Source organism: Plectropomus leopardus, chromosome 2, assembly GCF_008729295.1.
Source record: "Plectropomus leopardus isolate mb chromosome 2, YSFRI_Pleo_2.0, whole genome shotgun sequence".
Taxonomy (NCBI): domain Eukaryota; kingdom Metazoa; phylum Chordata; class Actinopteri; order Perciformes; family Serranidae; genus Plectropomus; species Plectropomus leopardus.
Genome location: NC_056464.1, coordinates 21,127,679 through 21,145,012, shown reverse-complemented (window position 1 = coordinate 21,145,012; position 17,334 = coordinate 21,127,679). Strand labels below are relative to the sequence as shown.

Sequence of the window (17,334 nt, the reverse complement as noted above, 5' to 3'; positions counted from 1 at the left end):
TTTACTCCTGCAAATATTCTATAGTAATGTGTATGTGTGTTTGATTTAATTAACAGTAAGATATTTTTAGATAATTTAGCAAATTACACACCCATAGTTGTCTCTCAATAGCCCAGAATTAAGAAATGTAAATATAGAATAAAATACAGTTATAAAATGATTTTAAATATAGCATTAATGAAGATGTGCATTATATCAGTATTTTTACAAAAAGAAAAAAAAGCTGTGGCGTTTTCAGGAATGGTAGTTTGCACAGAAATGTGCAAAATGCAATGCAATATAGTAAATGTGGTTATGGCTATGTATAACTGATCAGTGGTTTCTGATGGCACAAGTATAACTGATGCACTGATGTATAAGATTTTGAGGCTAAGTCTTAAAGGTCGTGTTGGATTTAGTGGCATCTGGTGTTGAGGTTGCTTGCAGCCAAATGAAATGTCTCCTTTGTGCCAAGTTTGTCACGATACCAACCGAAATCAAATTAAGACTGAGGGTTTTTTTTGTTTGTTTTTTCGTTTTCTCTTCTTTTTCTTTACATAACTTTCTTTGTGCTCATCTACCTGTTTATTATGGCCTATATATTTATATTTTTTAAAAAACAATTTTATATCTGTTTTTTCTTATCAGTGCTAAGACTGTATGTGCTGATTGATAGTTTCATGGAGAACCTCACTTGTCAAGCCCCTTGAGGGTTTTCTGGGTTTCCCCTGCATGTCTCCTTTTATTGAAATGTATAACATTGCTGTTTCTTTTACATGTGCTTAATAAATCAAATCAAAAGATCAAGACATTAAGATTTTTAACAAAAATGTTAAAGGTTGGGTGAAGCAAAATCAGAAGTGTGAGCATGTTTTTTTTTTTTTGTTTTCTATTGTATAATGTCTTAGCTGAGTGTTGTGGCCGTATAACATTGAAATTTGTGTCTTTTTAAAATGTTACTTAATTATTTATTTATCACTGTAACTGTAATTATAATTCTATGTAATCTTGAAGTTTAACCATAACGGTTATTGTGTGTAACCTAAATATTTAAAAACTAGTAATAACTATAATCTCTATATGTGAAACATCAGTTACTGCCGCTTGTTAGTAACAGGTGGAAGTTGTAGGCTACTATCTTAATTCGCATTGTCGCTATCAAATAAACTTTATAAATAAATAGATAAATATAAAATGTGCTGTATAATAATCACACGAGTCTCAATGGTCGAGTACCGGCTGCTCTGCCTTTGATTAAAATGTCTGGGGGGCGTGTTCAGGGAGCAGCAGCGCCCCCTGCGGGGTTTACTGGGACCAGTCCCGGGTCAGATGATCCAGCTACATTGTAAATAGACAGCAGAGATCAACCGCCGGGGCCATGCCTTCATAGACTCTTTAAATCACCTCCGACAGAGCAGATATTTCCACTCGGAGACTCCTTATCGTCTGACGGCGGTTCTCCAGCTGTTTCTGGTGGTTTGGGCTCGTTAAAGTGACATTAAAGTATGTACCGGTCTCTGTACGCCTTTCGATCCGCGGAGCCCAACTCGCTGCACTTCGCGGCCGGAGAGAGCTTCCTAATCCTGGAGAGGAGCAACAAACACTGGTGGCTGGGGTCCCGCTGCAGCTCGGGGGAAACCGGCTACATCCCGTCATCATACATCGAAAAAATTCAGGTGAAAAAAAACAGTTGTTTACTCTTTTTGTCTCAGTGAATACAAGCGGTGAGCGTGTCACACTGCACCCTGAGGTGAAGTGAAATCCAGTGAATGCGTAGTAACGTTACGGTTGCATTGATGGGATCGGCAGAGACGGATGGCTGTACTGTATGCAGTATTCAGGCCAGGCTGAAGCTCACTGCTCGTTACTGTAAGGAAGAAAATGCACGCTTTGCAGAAGAGCCCATAAATTATTGGAAAGGTTGCATTATGTTGGGACATCATGGCCCTCTGCAGTGCAGCTGCTCACTGCGACAGAGACGGAGAGAGATGTAGGATAGGACAGGACAGGAGTCAGGAGAGGATGGGACATGACAGGATAGGAGTATGATATGAGACAGGACAGATTCGGGGATCAAAGACCAGCAAGACAGAAAGCCATTGTTTCTGCTCCAGTGGCACACTCATCTGCTCCTGCTGTGGATACAGCTCCAGTTTATTATCATTTTCTCAACTCTTGTTGTTATTGTAAGTAGCTGCACCCCTCCACAGAGCTTTTCTCTCAGACACACCCTCATGAGCTGTGCTGCAGTCAGGAGACTCCTCTCTCCATGGACTCAGACATACAGTCAACTAGTCAGAGCATGCATTTTGTGAAATCACAGCCTCACACACAGGCAGGATAGGAATGCTCTCTCCTGTTGTCCATGAACTGAGTTCAAATGGAAACTTATTATCTCGTGAAGATGTTTCCAGAAAGTTTAACATTACCGTCTCAAGAAAAGGGTTTGACTAAATCTGTAAGGCAGTAACCACTCCTTCACCTTGCGCTTTGCAGTTTTCTCTGATTACACTTTGCTTACCCTCTGTAAAAGTTGGTGTTAACTTGATTTATGACAAAATATAAGTTTCCCTTTTAGGAAAAAAAAGTCCTTTTCATTTAATCTTCCATGTCCTGTTGCTCCTAAAATAGAAGAAACCCACTTAAAAATTGTATCAGCAATATACCCTGCGAGTGATTTTCTTCTCAAGAGATTTAACCTTTTGAAACCTGGACTGGCATCAGCTTTCTTGTGCTGTGTCCAGACGCCTTTCACAAGCATTGCAACCTTTGAGACCTGAGAAAATTCATTTGGTTTCTTTTAAAACGTGGGGAGAAAGGCAATGAGCAAGAGTTGCCTCACAAGAAAGTAAGCTTTGTTTTCTAATTTTGTAGGAAATTAGGAAATAATGACAAGAAAATCGCCTGAAAATTAGTTTAGGTGAGAGATAAAATTATTAGAAATGTATTTGTGACAAAAACGGGAAATGTCCAGAAATGTTACATATATGTGAGTGTATATTAGCATTTTTTTCCAGTTTATTTTCTGTTTTTTTATTTTATTTAATTCAACTTAACTATTTTTTTTCTTCTATTTTTCTTGTGTTTTTTTCTTTTGGGGGGCTTATTTTAGGTCATTTTCTTGTAACTCTTTTCTTAACAAATTTCTCTCTAATTTTGAGTAATTTCGTGTTAAGTTGCTCGTTGCCTTCTCCCCATGTTTTTAAGAAAAATCAAGTCAATTTGCCCAGGTTTCAAAGGGTTACATTTGAAGTCCACCCTTGCAATGTTTGTTGCTCTGAAAGTGAAACAATCAACCATTTATCTTTTAATTATCTATATGTATAATTGTTTTGTTGTGATTCACATCTGGCTGTCATTAAAAATGGATAATACATCCTTATTTAGTTACTTAGATATAATTTATTTTATGGACAACCTGGAAGCAAACATTTCAGACTCTTTGTGATTATTATGGGTAAATATCACATTCATATGTGTAAATGGAAAGGATGTACTCCCTGTTTCATTTCCATTTATAAATAACTTTGCCAACTTGCTCAAGTTGCTAAAACATGTAAAAAATCTATAGTAAAGCCAAAACCTCTTTACATGTATATTCAGATCCTTGCTCTTTTAACATCTCCTACCTTGCTCTTTAGTACTCCTTATTTGTTTATCTGATTGTTTGTCTTTTGGGTTTTTTTTTTGTTGCCTTTTTGTTTTTTTCTTTAAAAAAAAATCAGTTTTGTCCTTCGATTATTTTCTTTTTTGTATCTGACTGTGTTTTAGCATCATTTTCAATTTCACTTTCACTTTCATTTGTTTTTTTACATTTAATGAAATTTAAAAAACATTTTAATGACATTGGCTGTGGAGGTTTAATGTGAGGCCTCACTGTGTGACACTGGTTAAAAGGCTGTTTTTGTTAGATAATCGCCCTAGTTTGTTCCTGCTTGGAGTCATGCATGTCTCCGAGCCACAAGTCTGTTCCTTTTTGTTTAAAATTTAATAATCCTGTTAATGAATATTTAATTTGCCCCCTATTTCCTCTCTGTCTCTCTCTGTGTTAGGCTCCAGAGCAGGATGAGGTGTTGCAGTCTATTGACAGAGCAATCGAAGGAATCCACAATGTGGCCTTAAAGAACGGAGGCAAATACAACCTGGAACAGAGAGATGTGCTACAGTGAGTCCAGGTGCACATTATTGGATGACATACTGATTCTGACATGTTCTGTTCATAAATCAATTTCCTCCTCTGTTGTTGTAGAAAGCTGATCCATCACAGAAAGGAGACGCTTGCACGACGAAGTTCCTCGTCCCCTGGTCACAAACAAGGTCTCCCCTCTTCCAGCAGTGAAATATCTCTCAGTCAAACTCCTCCTCCACCCAACGGCCTTAACCGAGACTATGGACGACAGGGGAGCGTGCCGTTGTCAGGAAGCATGGACAGTATGCAGGCAGAGCAGGGCTTTTATCAGGTAACTCACTCTTACAGTACACATTTAAATGTTTTATTTGAAATCACAGCATGGATACAAAAACAACAAAAAAAAGGATCTTAAAGGAATTCTTCATCTCCTAAATAATGAATTGTATATTAATTATTTCTCATGTGTTACCTTGAATTCATAAAAAAAACGTTACTTTTCTTGCATGCTTCCACTGTGAAGAAAAACAGAAAAACTATATCTAAACATCCGTTCATAAACTCAAACAGTAAAATGTAATTCTCATTTATCCAGCAATATGCTCAGTACTTGACAAACACACACATTTTTGCTTAAATCGTACTATTTAAAACACTTCTGCATAAACACTTTCATGCACTGATGAGTTGTGCATCTGCTGTGTTAAAAATAGTAAGCAGGTGGTTTTTTGACAAACAAATGATCATTTTCTGATGTGAAGTATTTCTTTTGAACCAACTTTTGTCTTTGGCTTTTGCTTAATTTCACATCTTTTACATTTGGCTGTCAGTAATGTCCTTACTTTACCTTGTTTTTATTTATTGTCACCTCTGACCTTTCTAACTCAAACTTTCTCCATTATGCTTTTTTTAAAGTGCCTCTAACTTATCTTTAAAAAGCTGCTATATAAACAAAGTTTTTTTGCAACTGTATCTCATTAGTTATCAGTCTGTGAACATGCCTGAGGCTCCCAATTAAACATAACTCATCTGCATTAATATTCTACCTGGCAGATATTTGCAACTAGGGATTGGTGTCTGATCAGTTTTATCAGAAAAGGTTTAATGCATGTCAAGGTCAAAATGCAGCCCATCTTTAGGATAAAAGTGCTGTTCATTGATAAAAACATGATTATTAGGAGACTGAGAGATGTTACAGAATGGATCCTAAAAGATGTGAAACCATCCTGGCATCAGCAGGGAAAGCCTCTTTTATAACAGATATAACTAAATATGCTCACATTGTGCAATAAAGAAAAATACATACAGGGGTTGAAAGTCTCTCTCCTGGTATGAAAATTGACGCTTATCATACTGTGTACATATGGTTGTCTGCGGTATTGAAAAAAAAAAAGCAACTGGTTGGAGAGAGAAAAGATATTGTAGTAAATGCTACTAGATAAGATAAAATAAGATAAGAGTAGTAAAGAGGATAGTGGAAAGAAAGTAGTTTCAGTATTATACACAGACCAATATGATTAAAAAAACAGTAAAAGAAAAATATAATAAATAGATGACCTGGATTCACATTATTGCATGCAGGAAGTATTGCACAGTTTTGTATGTACTGATGTTGCCTGAGTGATGATTGATAATTTGTGGTAGACAGGTGGACAGTAATTGTGAATAAATATACTGAATGAAAGCAGGAATGTGGTAAATGTATGCACAGTGAGAAGTTATTAATTTCTTGAAACCTGGAAAAAAACAACTTTCCCTTTGCTGCTTTTTAGACATCCTTTTACAAGTATTTAAACCTTTAAACCCTATGCAAATTGGTGTGATTTCTTTCAGTAACATGGGAAAAAAGGCAACTAGCAACTTATAAGCAACTTATAATATAATTTTTAAACACGTTTTCCAGGTCATTTACTTTGTTTTTTTCTTACTTTCTCTTTCTTAATTTTTCATGTGTTTTTTAATTTTTTGCTAACTTTGTTTTGCTTATTTTTGTGTCATTTCTTTGTGTTGCCCATGTCCCTCTTCCCATCTTTTTGACAGAAAACAGGCCAAATTGCACAGGTTTCAAAGGACTAATATATATATACACAGACGTGTCTACAGTTTGTAAAAAAGTTGAGTAAAGTGGCAACATAATGGTACTTGAACAACAAGTAGAGCTGAAAAGCCTCATGACCTGCAGGGTGAAGCTGTCTGTGAGCCTGGTGTTGCAGGCACTTTCACTTCCATCCTCTTCTCCTGCAGGTGCCTCCTCAACCTCGACGTGCGGCTCCGATCACCCCGCCCCCCCCTGAGAAACAGCGAAACAGCCGGCGTCTAGGTGAGAACTCAGAGAGCAGCAGTGTGGACACATTTTACAACTCAGTATTCACAACATCACCTACAAGTTTGCGACAGAGTCACAGATCACAGCGCAGCTTTCAGCTCTGCGCTTCACAAACACTCTATTCTTAGTCAAGAAGTTCCTGTTCGCTCTCCGCTCTGAAACTGGAGCTCGCTTACTTTCTCTCTTTCTCTCTGTCAGCAGAGCCGGAGGTCCCCTCCAGAGTGTCCTCTCTCCCTCCGTCCCCTGCCACCTCCCTCTCGATCAGCACCACCTCTTTAGAGTCCGGCTCCTCCCACTCACCGGTCTCCTCTGAGGTCAGCTTGCCAAGTGTTTCCAGCACCCCTCCTCCTCCTGTGCCATCCCGTGTGAAGCCCTCTGCGCCGCCTCTGGACGTGCCTCCCTCTGACTCCCCTCCTCAGTCAGCTCCTGCAAAAAAGAGCCCGGCTCCACAGCCTCCCAAACCCACCCCTCCTCCCTCGCAGCCTGCTGTTGAGGAGCAGCCAGAGAGTGAATGGCCTGTTGCCCCCCCGTCTGTCGCTGAAAGCCCTCCTGGCAGCCCCGCTACCTCCGAGCCAGTTCCCATGACTATTGGGGCTGAACTGATCGAGCTGGTCCGGAAGAACACCGACTTGAGTTACGAGCTGTCGCGGGTCGCCGTGGGCGTGGTGGTCGGCCATCTGCAGACAGCCTTACCTCAGTTCTCCTCTGATCTGGAGCAGGTTCTCCTCTCGCTGGTGGAAAGCAAGGTCAGATTTGTTTTCATTACATCATGTGGATTCAGCATCCTGGAGCCCCGCCAGCTTAAAGGAGAATGCCGGTGTCGTGTAGAGTTACAGCTCAGTCTGCATTTAGCTGACATTTCTCAGAGTTGTGTTGAGGTGCAGGGGACAGTACGCACAGTATCACTCACTCATTTCCTGTTTTTAAAAACAAACCTGGCCGAGTGAAATGAAAATGCTGAATCTTTTCTGGCAGACATTTCTGTTTTCTTCCTGTGGGTGTAAGGTGGTTAATAGTGGGAACTGTGTTATGTAACCTGTAACAGCAATCACTGTCAGCTTTTGGAAACATCCTGTATTTACACGGTGACACGTGAGCAGACTCTGACCTCATCCAATTATGAAACCTTAAATACTCTATTAGAGGTGGCTGCAGTGTGCTTTTAGATCAGGAGCACTCAGTTATAATACAAAACGTTTTAAATAAGACTTAATTGAGGGTTGTAGCTCAAATCTTTTTTTAGCTTGTGTGTGTTGTTTTGTGCAACTGAGGGCGTTATGTTTTGTTTTGTCCATTTGTGCGTACGTCCGTCCTTAAGTATGTCGTATTCTTGTGAACGCGGTATCTAAAGAACGCCCTGAGGGAATGTCTTCAAATTTGGCACAAACATCCACTTGGACTTAACAATGAACTGATTCAAATTTGATGTCCAGGCCAAGGTCACTGTGACCTTGCATTTGTCTCATTCTCATCAATGTGATACCTCAACAACGTCTTCAGTGATTTTTTTCAAATTTAGCACAAACATCCAATCAAGGATGAAATTATTAGAATTTGATGTTCAAAGGTCATTGTAACCTCTCAAAACATATTTTTGGCCATAAATCAAGAATTTAAACGCTAGCTGATACAAAATTTCACACAAATGTTTTAAAGGATGAAATGATGAAGTTTTATCCAAAAGGTCAAAGGTCAGCTTCACTGTGACATCAAAATGTTCTGCATAAACACTTTTCAGGCCTTTATTTGATGTCATATCTCAGGAACAGAAGGGGAGACAGTTGGTCAGATACTGAATTAATTATTATAATATTGTGTGTTCAGTTTGAAATTGTGCTGGCTGTATACCAGGTTACTTTCTGTGTCAGAGCGTAGAAAATATTCCTCTGTACTGGTATTTCAAGTTATAGCAGAAATAGGTGTGTCATGATGTTTAATGTGTCTGCAGGATCTGAGTGCAGCGCTGCCGCAGGGCCAGGTGTGTCATGATGAACAGAGGCTGGAGGTGATCTTCAGCGACCTCACCCGTCACCGGGACGACTCTCAGCAGCGTAGCTGGGCACTTCATGAAGACCACGCTCTCATCGCGTGCTACCTCGAGGAGCTGCTGAAGATTCTGGTACGGTGCAACGAGCTGGTGACGTCCCGTAACAACACATTTTGTAACAGTCTGTATGGCATCTGTTTTCTGAGTGAAAGGAGATGAAGAAAATTGATTCCACGTGTCTGAGACATAAATAAGTTAAGAATTATTTATATAGCACTCTTCAAAATTAAGGTTGCAAAGAGACTAACAGAAATTATTTTTGAAACTGGTCCAGTATTGAGCAAGAGTGCTGCAGCTGGCAGCCAAGATACAGGCTGCAATGTAACATTAAAGAGCTATTGTACATTCTCACTGAATGTCACTAAAAGTGCTTTTTTTTTCTCCTGACAAGATTTGTATAAGTGTCCAACAAAATGATGGAAAGGATCTCTACAGAGATAGACCTGTTTAAGAGTAAGATCCTGTTTTTTAACAGAAACAGGCCTTAGATTGCCATCGCCAAACCCACCAGACTCTGTTTAAATAAACTGTATATTTGCTGTGTATATTGCCAGCATATTTTCACATCTAACTGAGCGAATTAAGGGTTTATTTCAACCAATCAGAGTTGGTGATTGTTGGAACAGTTGAAAGATAAACCAAGACAGTTTTTGTAATTTTTATTTTGTTTCTGTCAACTTTGAAAGATGTGTGTTTTATAATAATAGAATTTGTGTTTATTTAAAAGGAGTCTGGTGGGTCTGGGTGATGATCATTTCCATGCTGGTCCTGGTTAAACAGGAAGGACCTTATTCTTTAACAGAAAAATCTTTCTCTGTAGGGATCTTTTCCGTAATGTCAGACACTTTTATTAACAATCTCATCCTGTCAGTGGTTAAAACAAACATTTTTAGTGGACGAATATTGAATATGCCCCAAGTGGTTACATTGCAGCCTTTTTCACGGCTGCTAGCAGCATCGCTGTTGCTCAAAACTGGATCAATTTCAACAATTGTTGTTCCCATAAGTTACTTAGAAACAAAAACATGAGAAAACGGTTAAAAAATACAAAAGTTACACAATCGAGCAGGACAGTAACAAACACAAACAGTACAATAGACTTTACCATACAGAAATAACACTAAAAAACACACAAGAACTCTTGTGATCTAAAGGGTTATTGTATAATAATACGCAGAGTCATGTAACATGTTGAAATGTGGGTAAGATCATTTTCAGTGAGAGCTGTAAAAAATTTTTAGGTGGGACGGGTTTCTGGATTGCTGTCGATGCTTTACCCTCACTGTTGTGAAATGAAAAGTTTTCTCTGGAGATGAGTCTCTGATGTGACCACAGGACCCGTCCAGCTGTCTGCTGTAAATACCAGACATGTTTGATGGGATCAGACCGGCTCAGACGACTTTACGAATCTAACAGTGACGTTAAAGACTGAATCTGAAAACTCTCCAGGCTGCCAAATATTCTTTGTTGGCAGTTTGTCACGAACCCAAGGGATGGGATGCCCAGATGAGCTGTTAATGGGGTCTGTAATCCTCTGGTGTGTCCAGGGACCACGACCGTCCAGCAGATTAGGCAGTTACATAGTTTTGATGTTATTATATCATCACTGTTACAACAAAAAGCTGTGTTTCGTTTTTCAGACGGACGCCGATCCAGAGGTGTGTAAGAGGATGTGCAAGGCCAACGACTATGAGAACGTGCTGTCGCAGGTTTCATATTACCAGATGGTAAGATGACATGACAGCAGTATGTTTTATTAAAACACAATGAATCTATAATGAATCTGTATTTTAATTACTTCTATAAAGATAATATCTAATTTCCTCTTATGGTTATTAAAAGTTTATTCTTTATCCTTTTTTTTATCATCAACTTTATTAGTTTACTTAAGAATACATCAGTGTGACACTCAAAGATGATTTTTCTTTCGTCCTTGTGGTCTAGCACCTGTAGCTGTTCAACAATAGTATGTTATTAAATACATATTTCTAACTAACATTTTGCTGCACCGACAGTGGACTCAGTTTAAGTCTCTGTGATCTCAATGGGGTTTTTGTGTAATCAGAGTGTTAGTGCGCATGTTCAATGTACATGTGTTTGAAGCAGCTCTTTGTTGCCATCATGTGACCGTGCAGGAGCATCGTGTGTCTCTGCGTCTGCTGCTGCTCAAAGTGTTCGGGGCCATGTGTGGCCTGGATGCTTCTCTCATCTCTGCCCTCCTCAACTCCATCCTCCCCATGGAGCTGGCCCGGGACCTGCAGACTGACACACAAGGTGGCGACATTTACTCTTCACTGTCTCTTGCTCCTCTGTAGTATTCCTCAAGCTTAGGCCCGCCCACAGAAATGGTTGGGTTCCTAACAAAGAGCAGTGCCTCCCAAAATCTGCTTAATTTATGTCAGTGCATGCCCGAACATATGGCTGTGTGCTGGACTATTTTTTTCACAATGGTTGTGCACAAATAAAGTGACTCATTGCGAGCCCAGAGGATAATGATCGACCCATCACACATTCTCCGCGCACAATACCAGCTCTCGCTCTCTGGCAGAGGATACAGAGTTCCCTACTGCAAACTCAATCATTATAAAAACTCATTGGTTTGGACCTCCGTCAAACTTTTAAACAATGCTGCTTAAAGCTGCAGGGATAGTGCAATAGTCTAATGATGTTCTAATAACAGGGTGTGTGCAGTATGTGTTATGTGCAATGTACGTGCAATATTTTGTACATGCAATTTAGATTATGTGCAATTTAGGGCTGTTTTGTTCATATGTAGTTTGTTTTACAGCAAAATTTGGTTATCATTGCATTTATTGAGGATGAACATGAATGTTGCTGGCCTTTATGCAACCCCCGCAGCATCGGGGCTCCAGGACGCTTTTCCTTTTTTCTCCTATTATGGGTGCCCCTGCCCAAGATTAAAATTAGTCACAGTAACTCTTCTTTTGTCTTATTTTATTCCCTCAGAGCACCAGAAGATGTGTTACACAGCTTTGGTACTTACTATGATCTTCTCAACGGGCGAACAGGTGCCATATCATCACTACGGTATGTATGTATAAAGCTGCTGAGTGATACTTTCAGTAGTATAGCTGTTCTATCACCACAAAAGAATCCAAAAAAGATAATTTTAAATAAAAAAAGAGATGTGTTCTGTATTTAAGACATAATCCCGTCCCTTCCTGCTTTCAGAACACTTGAATGCTGACTTTGTTCAGTTTCTGCTGGGTGTGGTGGAGGACGGGCTTCCCTCTGATCCCACAGAGCAGCTGCCAGACATCTTCCTCAACCTCCTGCTGTCCTTCAACCTGCACCACACAGGTGAGAACAGCTGCTGTTGACCCTTTTCACGGCAGAAAATTGACTTCTAGAGGCAGTAAATGTACAGCCAAAGTATTATAAATAATAACTAATAACAGTAATGATGGCTGCCTGCATTCCATTTATATTGCCAATCCCCGGGACTGTTGTTGTGCATACTGGCTCACTGACGTTGCTTATAGCCACCATAATAGTAATTAATAATAATATCTGTGCTTTTCCTGCCACAATAAATCAAAAAGTCTTCCTAAAAAGGTTCACAGGAGCACTAAGGCACAATATAGTTCTATACTAGTATAAGTGAAAGGTGCATATGTTGTATATCGATTTTATATTATTTTGTAATTTTTATTTTATATAATTTGTACTTTGTAATATTTTATCCTTTTTTATGCACTCAAACCACTTTTTTTGTATTTTTCTCTGCTTCTGACTCTTGAGCTGCTATAAAGTATGAATTTCCCTGGTGTAGGATTAATATTATTGTACTTTATCTGATCTTACACTGCAACACTGCCTGCTTTAGTTTTAGTACTTTTTTTGTGTCTTCTCTGTGTGACCCAGCACCCAGCAGCAATGTGATCATGCAGGAGCTGAAGAAGAAAAATGTCAAGTTCCTGTCAGAAAAAGTGCTGCTCCTTCTGAACAGAGGCGGTAAAATACCCCCCGTTTGTCATATTTCTCTTTTTCCACATATCTGTGCTTTCTGTCTACTGATGTCATCACTTAATCCCCCCCGTGCTCTCCAGATGACCCTGTGTGTATGTTCAAACACACCCCGCCTGCACCGCACTCAGTGCTCAAGTTTCTGCAGGATGTTTTCGCCAGCAGAGAGACAGCTGACATCTTCTACCGCACTGACATGATGGTGATGATCGACATCGCCGTTCGACAAATATCTGACCTTTCACCTGGAGACAAGGTGTGACCTAGACACGCTGCACAGATACTGATTGTTCTAAGGCTTTAAAAGAATAGTTTCACATTTTAGGAAACAGAGTTGCTGAGAGTTAGGTGAAAAGATTGATACCACTCTCATGTCTGTACAATAAGCTGCAGCTGGTCAGCTTAGCTCATTAATTAACAGATTGAATCTTGTTTGTTTAACCCTTTGAAACCTGGATCAACATCACTTTTTTGTGCTGTGTTGGGGTGCCTTTCCCAAGTTTTTAAACCTTTAAATCTGAGCAAATTGATAGCAATTTGAAAGAAATTAGTTGATTTAGAAATTATTTTTTAAAAAACTTGGGAAAAATGTCCAGAAAACTATAATTATAAAAATCAGAAACATATATCTTTTTTTAAAAAAAGCCCTTTTTTGTGTGAATTGCAAAATTTAGAGTAATTTCTTTTCAAGTTTCTCTCTGCCTTCTTTTTAAGAAATCAAACCAATTTGATCAGGCTTTACAGGGTTAATCCATACTGTTACAGGGTTTACAGTAGCTTCGTAGCTAAAGGAACGGTGTGTGAGATTTAGGGGGATTTAGTGGCGTTTAGCAGTGAGGATTGCAGATTGCAGCCAGCTGAAACTTCTCCCGGGTCAGTGTTCATTGCTCAGGAGTTTTTTATCAGGAGCTGAATCATCTGCAGAAGTCTCATACTGTCCAAAACAAACAGACCATGTGACTGAAACTAGTAAATACACTAAATAAAGCAGTTTCTCGTTTAAAAAAAAAAAAAATTCCCCTACACTGCTCGTTGCATAGGAGCTCGTAACTACGGTGGCCAGTGTGAACATATAAACGGCGCTATCTAGAGCCAGGGTTAAGTTTGTCCATTCTGGGCTACTGTAGAAACATGGCGGTGCAACGTGGCGATCTCCATGGAGGAGAACCTGCTCCCTATTTAGATAAGTAGCTGATACGAAGGTATTGAAAACACAACAATTATAAGTTTCAGGTGATTATACGCGAATGAAAACGTACTTATTATATCATATTCCATTTCTGCCAATATATGTCTTTAAATCGCACACACGGGACCTTTAATGATCTTGTCATCGAACTCTCAGCAAGAAAGTAAATAAATGTTATTCTTAAAATGTCAAACTATTTCTTGAATGATATCTTCTAATCAACAGCTTGTTACCATGTCTAAAAATAATGGTCTCCTCTCTCGCTCTCTGTGAAGCTGAGGATGGAGTATCTCTCCCTCATGCACTCCATAATACGCTCGACGGATTACCTCGAGCACCAGCACCGCCTGACCGACCTGCAGGGGGTGCTGCAGAGGATTCTCAGGGAGGAGGACGATCCAGGAGAGGATGACGGGAGCGCCACAGCGAAACAGATGGATAAGCTAATTGTACAGCAGATCTACAAGGAGTTCCCACAGATCTTTGAGAACCAGAACTAACCGTATCAGTATCACGCTCACACACTGTAGTCTGCTCCCGTCTACTGCAGGGAGGCACAGTAAAGCTTGAGAGAGGAGAGCTGACGTTTGATGGGACGCCATGTTTTCTGTGCCAGCCTGTGCAGAGAGAAGCTAATCAGTTTTGCCAATGTTTTAAAGGACTCGTAGTCCAGAGCTGCAGCATGCATGTGATGTTGATCTAAGAAAGATTTTCCTGTTTTTCACAGTTTTCCCTTCTCAGATTTTATTTGAAAATAGCATTTTTTTTCTCTGGTGTTCTTATATAGTTTAGATTTTTTTAACTCAGATTTTATGGGGCACTTATCTATTGACAATATATTTAAAATAGTAGATGGTGGTCAGTATGCCCCCAATTTAGAGAAGCAGGCTAGAGTCCGACATGGAAGCCAAACAGTTTTACTGCTGTGGAGCAACAAAATGTATTTTAGCCACTTAAAAAAGTCCCATAAAAAAAATAAAAAATCAATTTTGGTTCAACTGTACACTATATTGACAGTATTTTCATTGCTTTATGAAATGAAGCAATTATATGACTCTCTTAAAAGCCAGACTCCATTAAAAAAAAGCTGTGATTTAACATCGCTGAGTACAGGAGCTGCTGGTCTACTGCCACCTCTAATAGTTTGTTCTTGTTATTGTGTGACTTTTGACTAAAGGTTAGTTTTGATTCACCAAAGTCACAATAATACAAAATAACTAACAAACTGACTGAAGCAGTGACAGATCAGCAGCTCCTGTGTTCAGGGAGCTAAAATTACTGTTTTTCTTAATGGGATTTGGTGGCTTTGACGAGAGTATAGATGGGAACTGCAGCTGTTAATGGCTTGTCCATTTCAATAAGATGTCTGACTGAATGTGCAAAACAATTAATATACTCTAAATATAGCACACCCTAGTGTTTTTGGGGTGGTACTTTTTTTAAGTGGATAAAACACATTTTGTTGCTGACCCTCATCCACAGCAGTACGTTGCTTAGCTTCTGTGTCGGACTCCAGCCTGCTTCTCCAAACTGGGCGTGCCTACTGTCATCTATTGTAGGTAATACATTGACTGTGGATAAGTACCTCATGCAACACCATTTCAAAAAAATAGAACTATCCCCTTAATATCGGGAAAAATACAACAAATGCACAAAGAACTTTTAGGTTAAGTCATACTTGAAGATTAAAAATAGCCAAAATGTAGGCCAAACCTTGGAGCTGTTTCACAGTGAATTCCCAGCAATAATGACCTAAAAACATACAAGAACTAACTGTATGTACTCATAGTACTTGGAGCCTAAACAGCAACCACGACTAAACCTTACTCTAACCAAAATATCTTCAACTAAATTGTTTTTTTAGAACAAATAAAATATTTTGAACGACAGATTTAAAGTCACGTTACAGACAAAGGTGCCATTATTTGAAGTGTTGTGAGAATACTTTATGTGCTGTCCTTGTAGTGGGACCAAACTACTGTGTTACTGCAAGCATGATGTTCTTAATAGAGTATAATACTCTTAAAAAAAACTTACTTCCACATTCATTCACCCCTTCTTTCATTATACTTACAACTGCAGTCAAGTAGAACAAGCTGAACAAGTTTACTGCTCTAGTGAGAAAAAAAGCACACTGACTCGTGTGTTATCATCATGAAGCTTTTATCTCAGTAACCTGCTGCTACATACCGAGTCTCTCCTGTGGCTCCGTCTGCAGTTTTCTCACTGTGGTACTTTTCTCTCTTTGCTGCTTCTCAAACACTCCAAGATGTTCACTCTGTACTTACATATGCAAAAGCTCCCTAGCATCAGAAGTCATCAGCTGTTTACAGATTAATGTCTGTACATTGCATTCACGTTCAAACTTTACCGTGCCGCAATAAGGCTTTCTACAGCAACTTGTAATATCGCTGTAACACACTGAGTCTTGGCTGAAGCGGCTTCCTGGAGGGGAAAATGTTTTGCGGTTATTACTTAAGATAAAACATTAGTCAGTGTTGTTCATTTCCAGTTATTATCTGATGCTCCTGCTGAAATTCAATAGAGAGAGAAAACAGGGCATTTCTTTTATCTCCTCGTGGTTTTAATACTTTAACAGCAACTTGTACTTTTCCTTGTTTCCTCCTCATGATGTAGTGATTGATGTTCTCCCGTTTTACACTTTAACATCTCTGATTTTATCCCTGGCATGGCCTCCTTGTCTGCAGATGGTAGAATCCATAAACGATATCAGTTTTTAGTTAATGTCCGAGTGTTTATTCATTAAATCTTTGTGTGTCTGTTTACAGCCTGGGCGTGAGAGGTGAGCGTCTCTTCTTTCCGTGATTAACATGTCTGCAAAAGTGCTGCGACTGTGTTACATTAAAACTAATAAAGCTATATTTTAACAGTGGAGGTGGTCGGATTGGTTGTTGTTAAATGTGGGACAGTGCATTTAGGTGAAGCTAACAATGTAAACATTAATTCAGAGTTTTGTGAACATGTTGTAGGTCACACTGTTACAATCGGGAAGTGACAAAACAACCACAAGTGAAATTTTATCAGCATAAAAGTTAAACATTAATTTGGGCAGAAGTACAGCTGCATGTGTCCAGCAAGTCTTAGATTTAACATGATAGGAAACATTTTGCTCATAGTCTTTCTTTTCATACAATCTCAGTTTCCCTTCTAAACCCCTTCTCTTTTTTTCTTTCTCATGAGTATGTTTGTGTGTTGGTTTTCTTGTGAGAGAAGAAAAAGTCTGCACACTAGATTATGCTCCCATAAATATTTCATACAATTACCATCAAGGAGGTTCTTTTGTATCGTCTCTTGTCCAGCGCCTTGTTTTTTGTCATCTGGATGTGTGTGCTTTTGTGAACTTTTTGGTTTTCTTGTACACCTTTGCTTGATATACAGTACACTGTATATGAAATAGTTGTATTAATGACAGAAAATGCTGCACATTAATTTTGTGATATTGAAATGAATACATCACAAAAAGAAGTATTTAAGGAACATTAAACTGAGTACTGACCTTTAAATTAGAAAAAAAAAATTTAAGAAACAAACTCGATAAATAATGTATATGTCATCTATCTATCCCGATGTATGTATAATGATAAAGAAAATTATATTAGTATATAATTACATCATACATATTTATCCTGTATTAATAATTAATAAATTAACGAAAT

The 17,334-nt window shown here is 39.0% G+C and overlaps 1 protein-coding gene across 2 annotated transcripts; it reads left to right on the top strand.

The window, feature by feature from the left end:
• Nucleotides 1–1,255: 1,255 nt before the first annotated feature.
• LOC121956571 (NCK-interacting protein with SH3 domain-like) lies at nucleotides 1,256–16,550 on the top strand. Of its 2 annotated transcripts, none has more exons than XM_042504851.1 (13): nucleotides 1,256–1,655; nucleotides 4,032–4,144; nucleotides 4,229–4,439; nucleotides 6,353–6,428; nucleotides 6,633–7,180; nucleotides 8,383–8,553; nucleotides 10,122–10,208; nucleotides 10,617–10,755; nucleotides 11,449–11,529; nucleotides 11,674–11,802; nucleotides 12,367–12,456; nucleotides 12,552–12,724; nucleotides 13,933–16,550. In XM_042504851.1, the coding sequence occupies exons 1-13, from the start codon at nucleotides 1,485–1,487 to the stop codon at nucleotides 14,155–14,157; spliced, it is 2,214 nt and encodes a 737-aa protein (XP_042360785.1). In that variant the 5' UTR covers nucleotides 1,256–1,484; the 3' UTR covers nucleotides 14,158–16,550. The 2 variants fall into 2 exon arrangements, with proteins under 2 accessions (XP_042360785.1, XP_042360793.1); XM_042504859.1 differs by having other exon boundaries at nucleotides 1,259–1,655; nucleotides 6,636–7,180.
• Nucleotides 16,551–17,334: the final 784 nt, after the last annotated feature.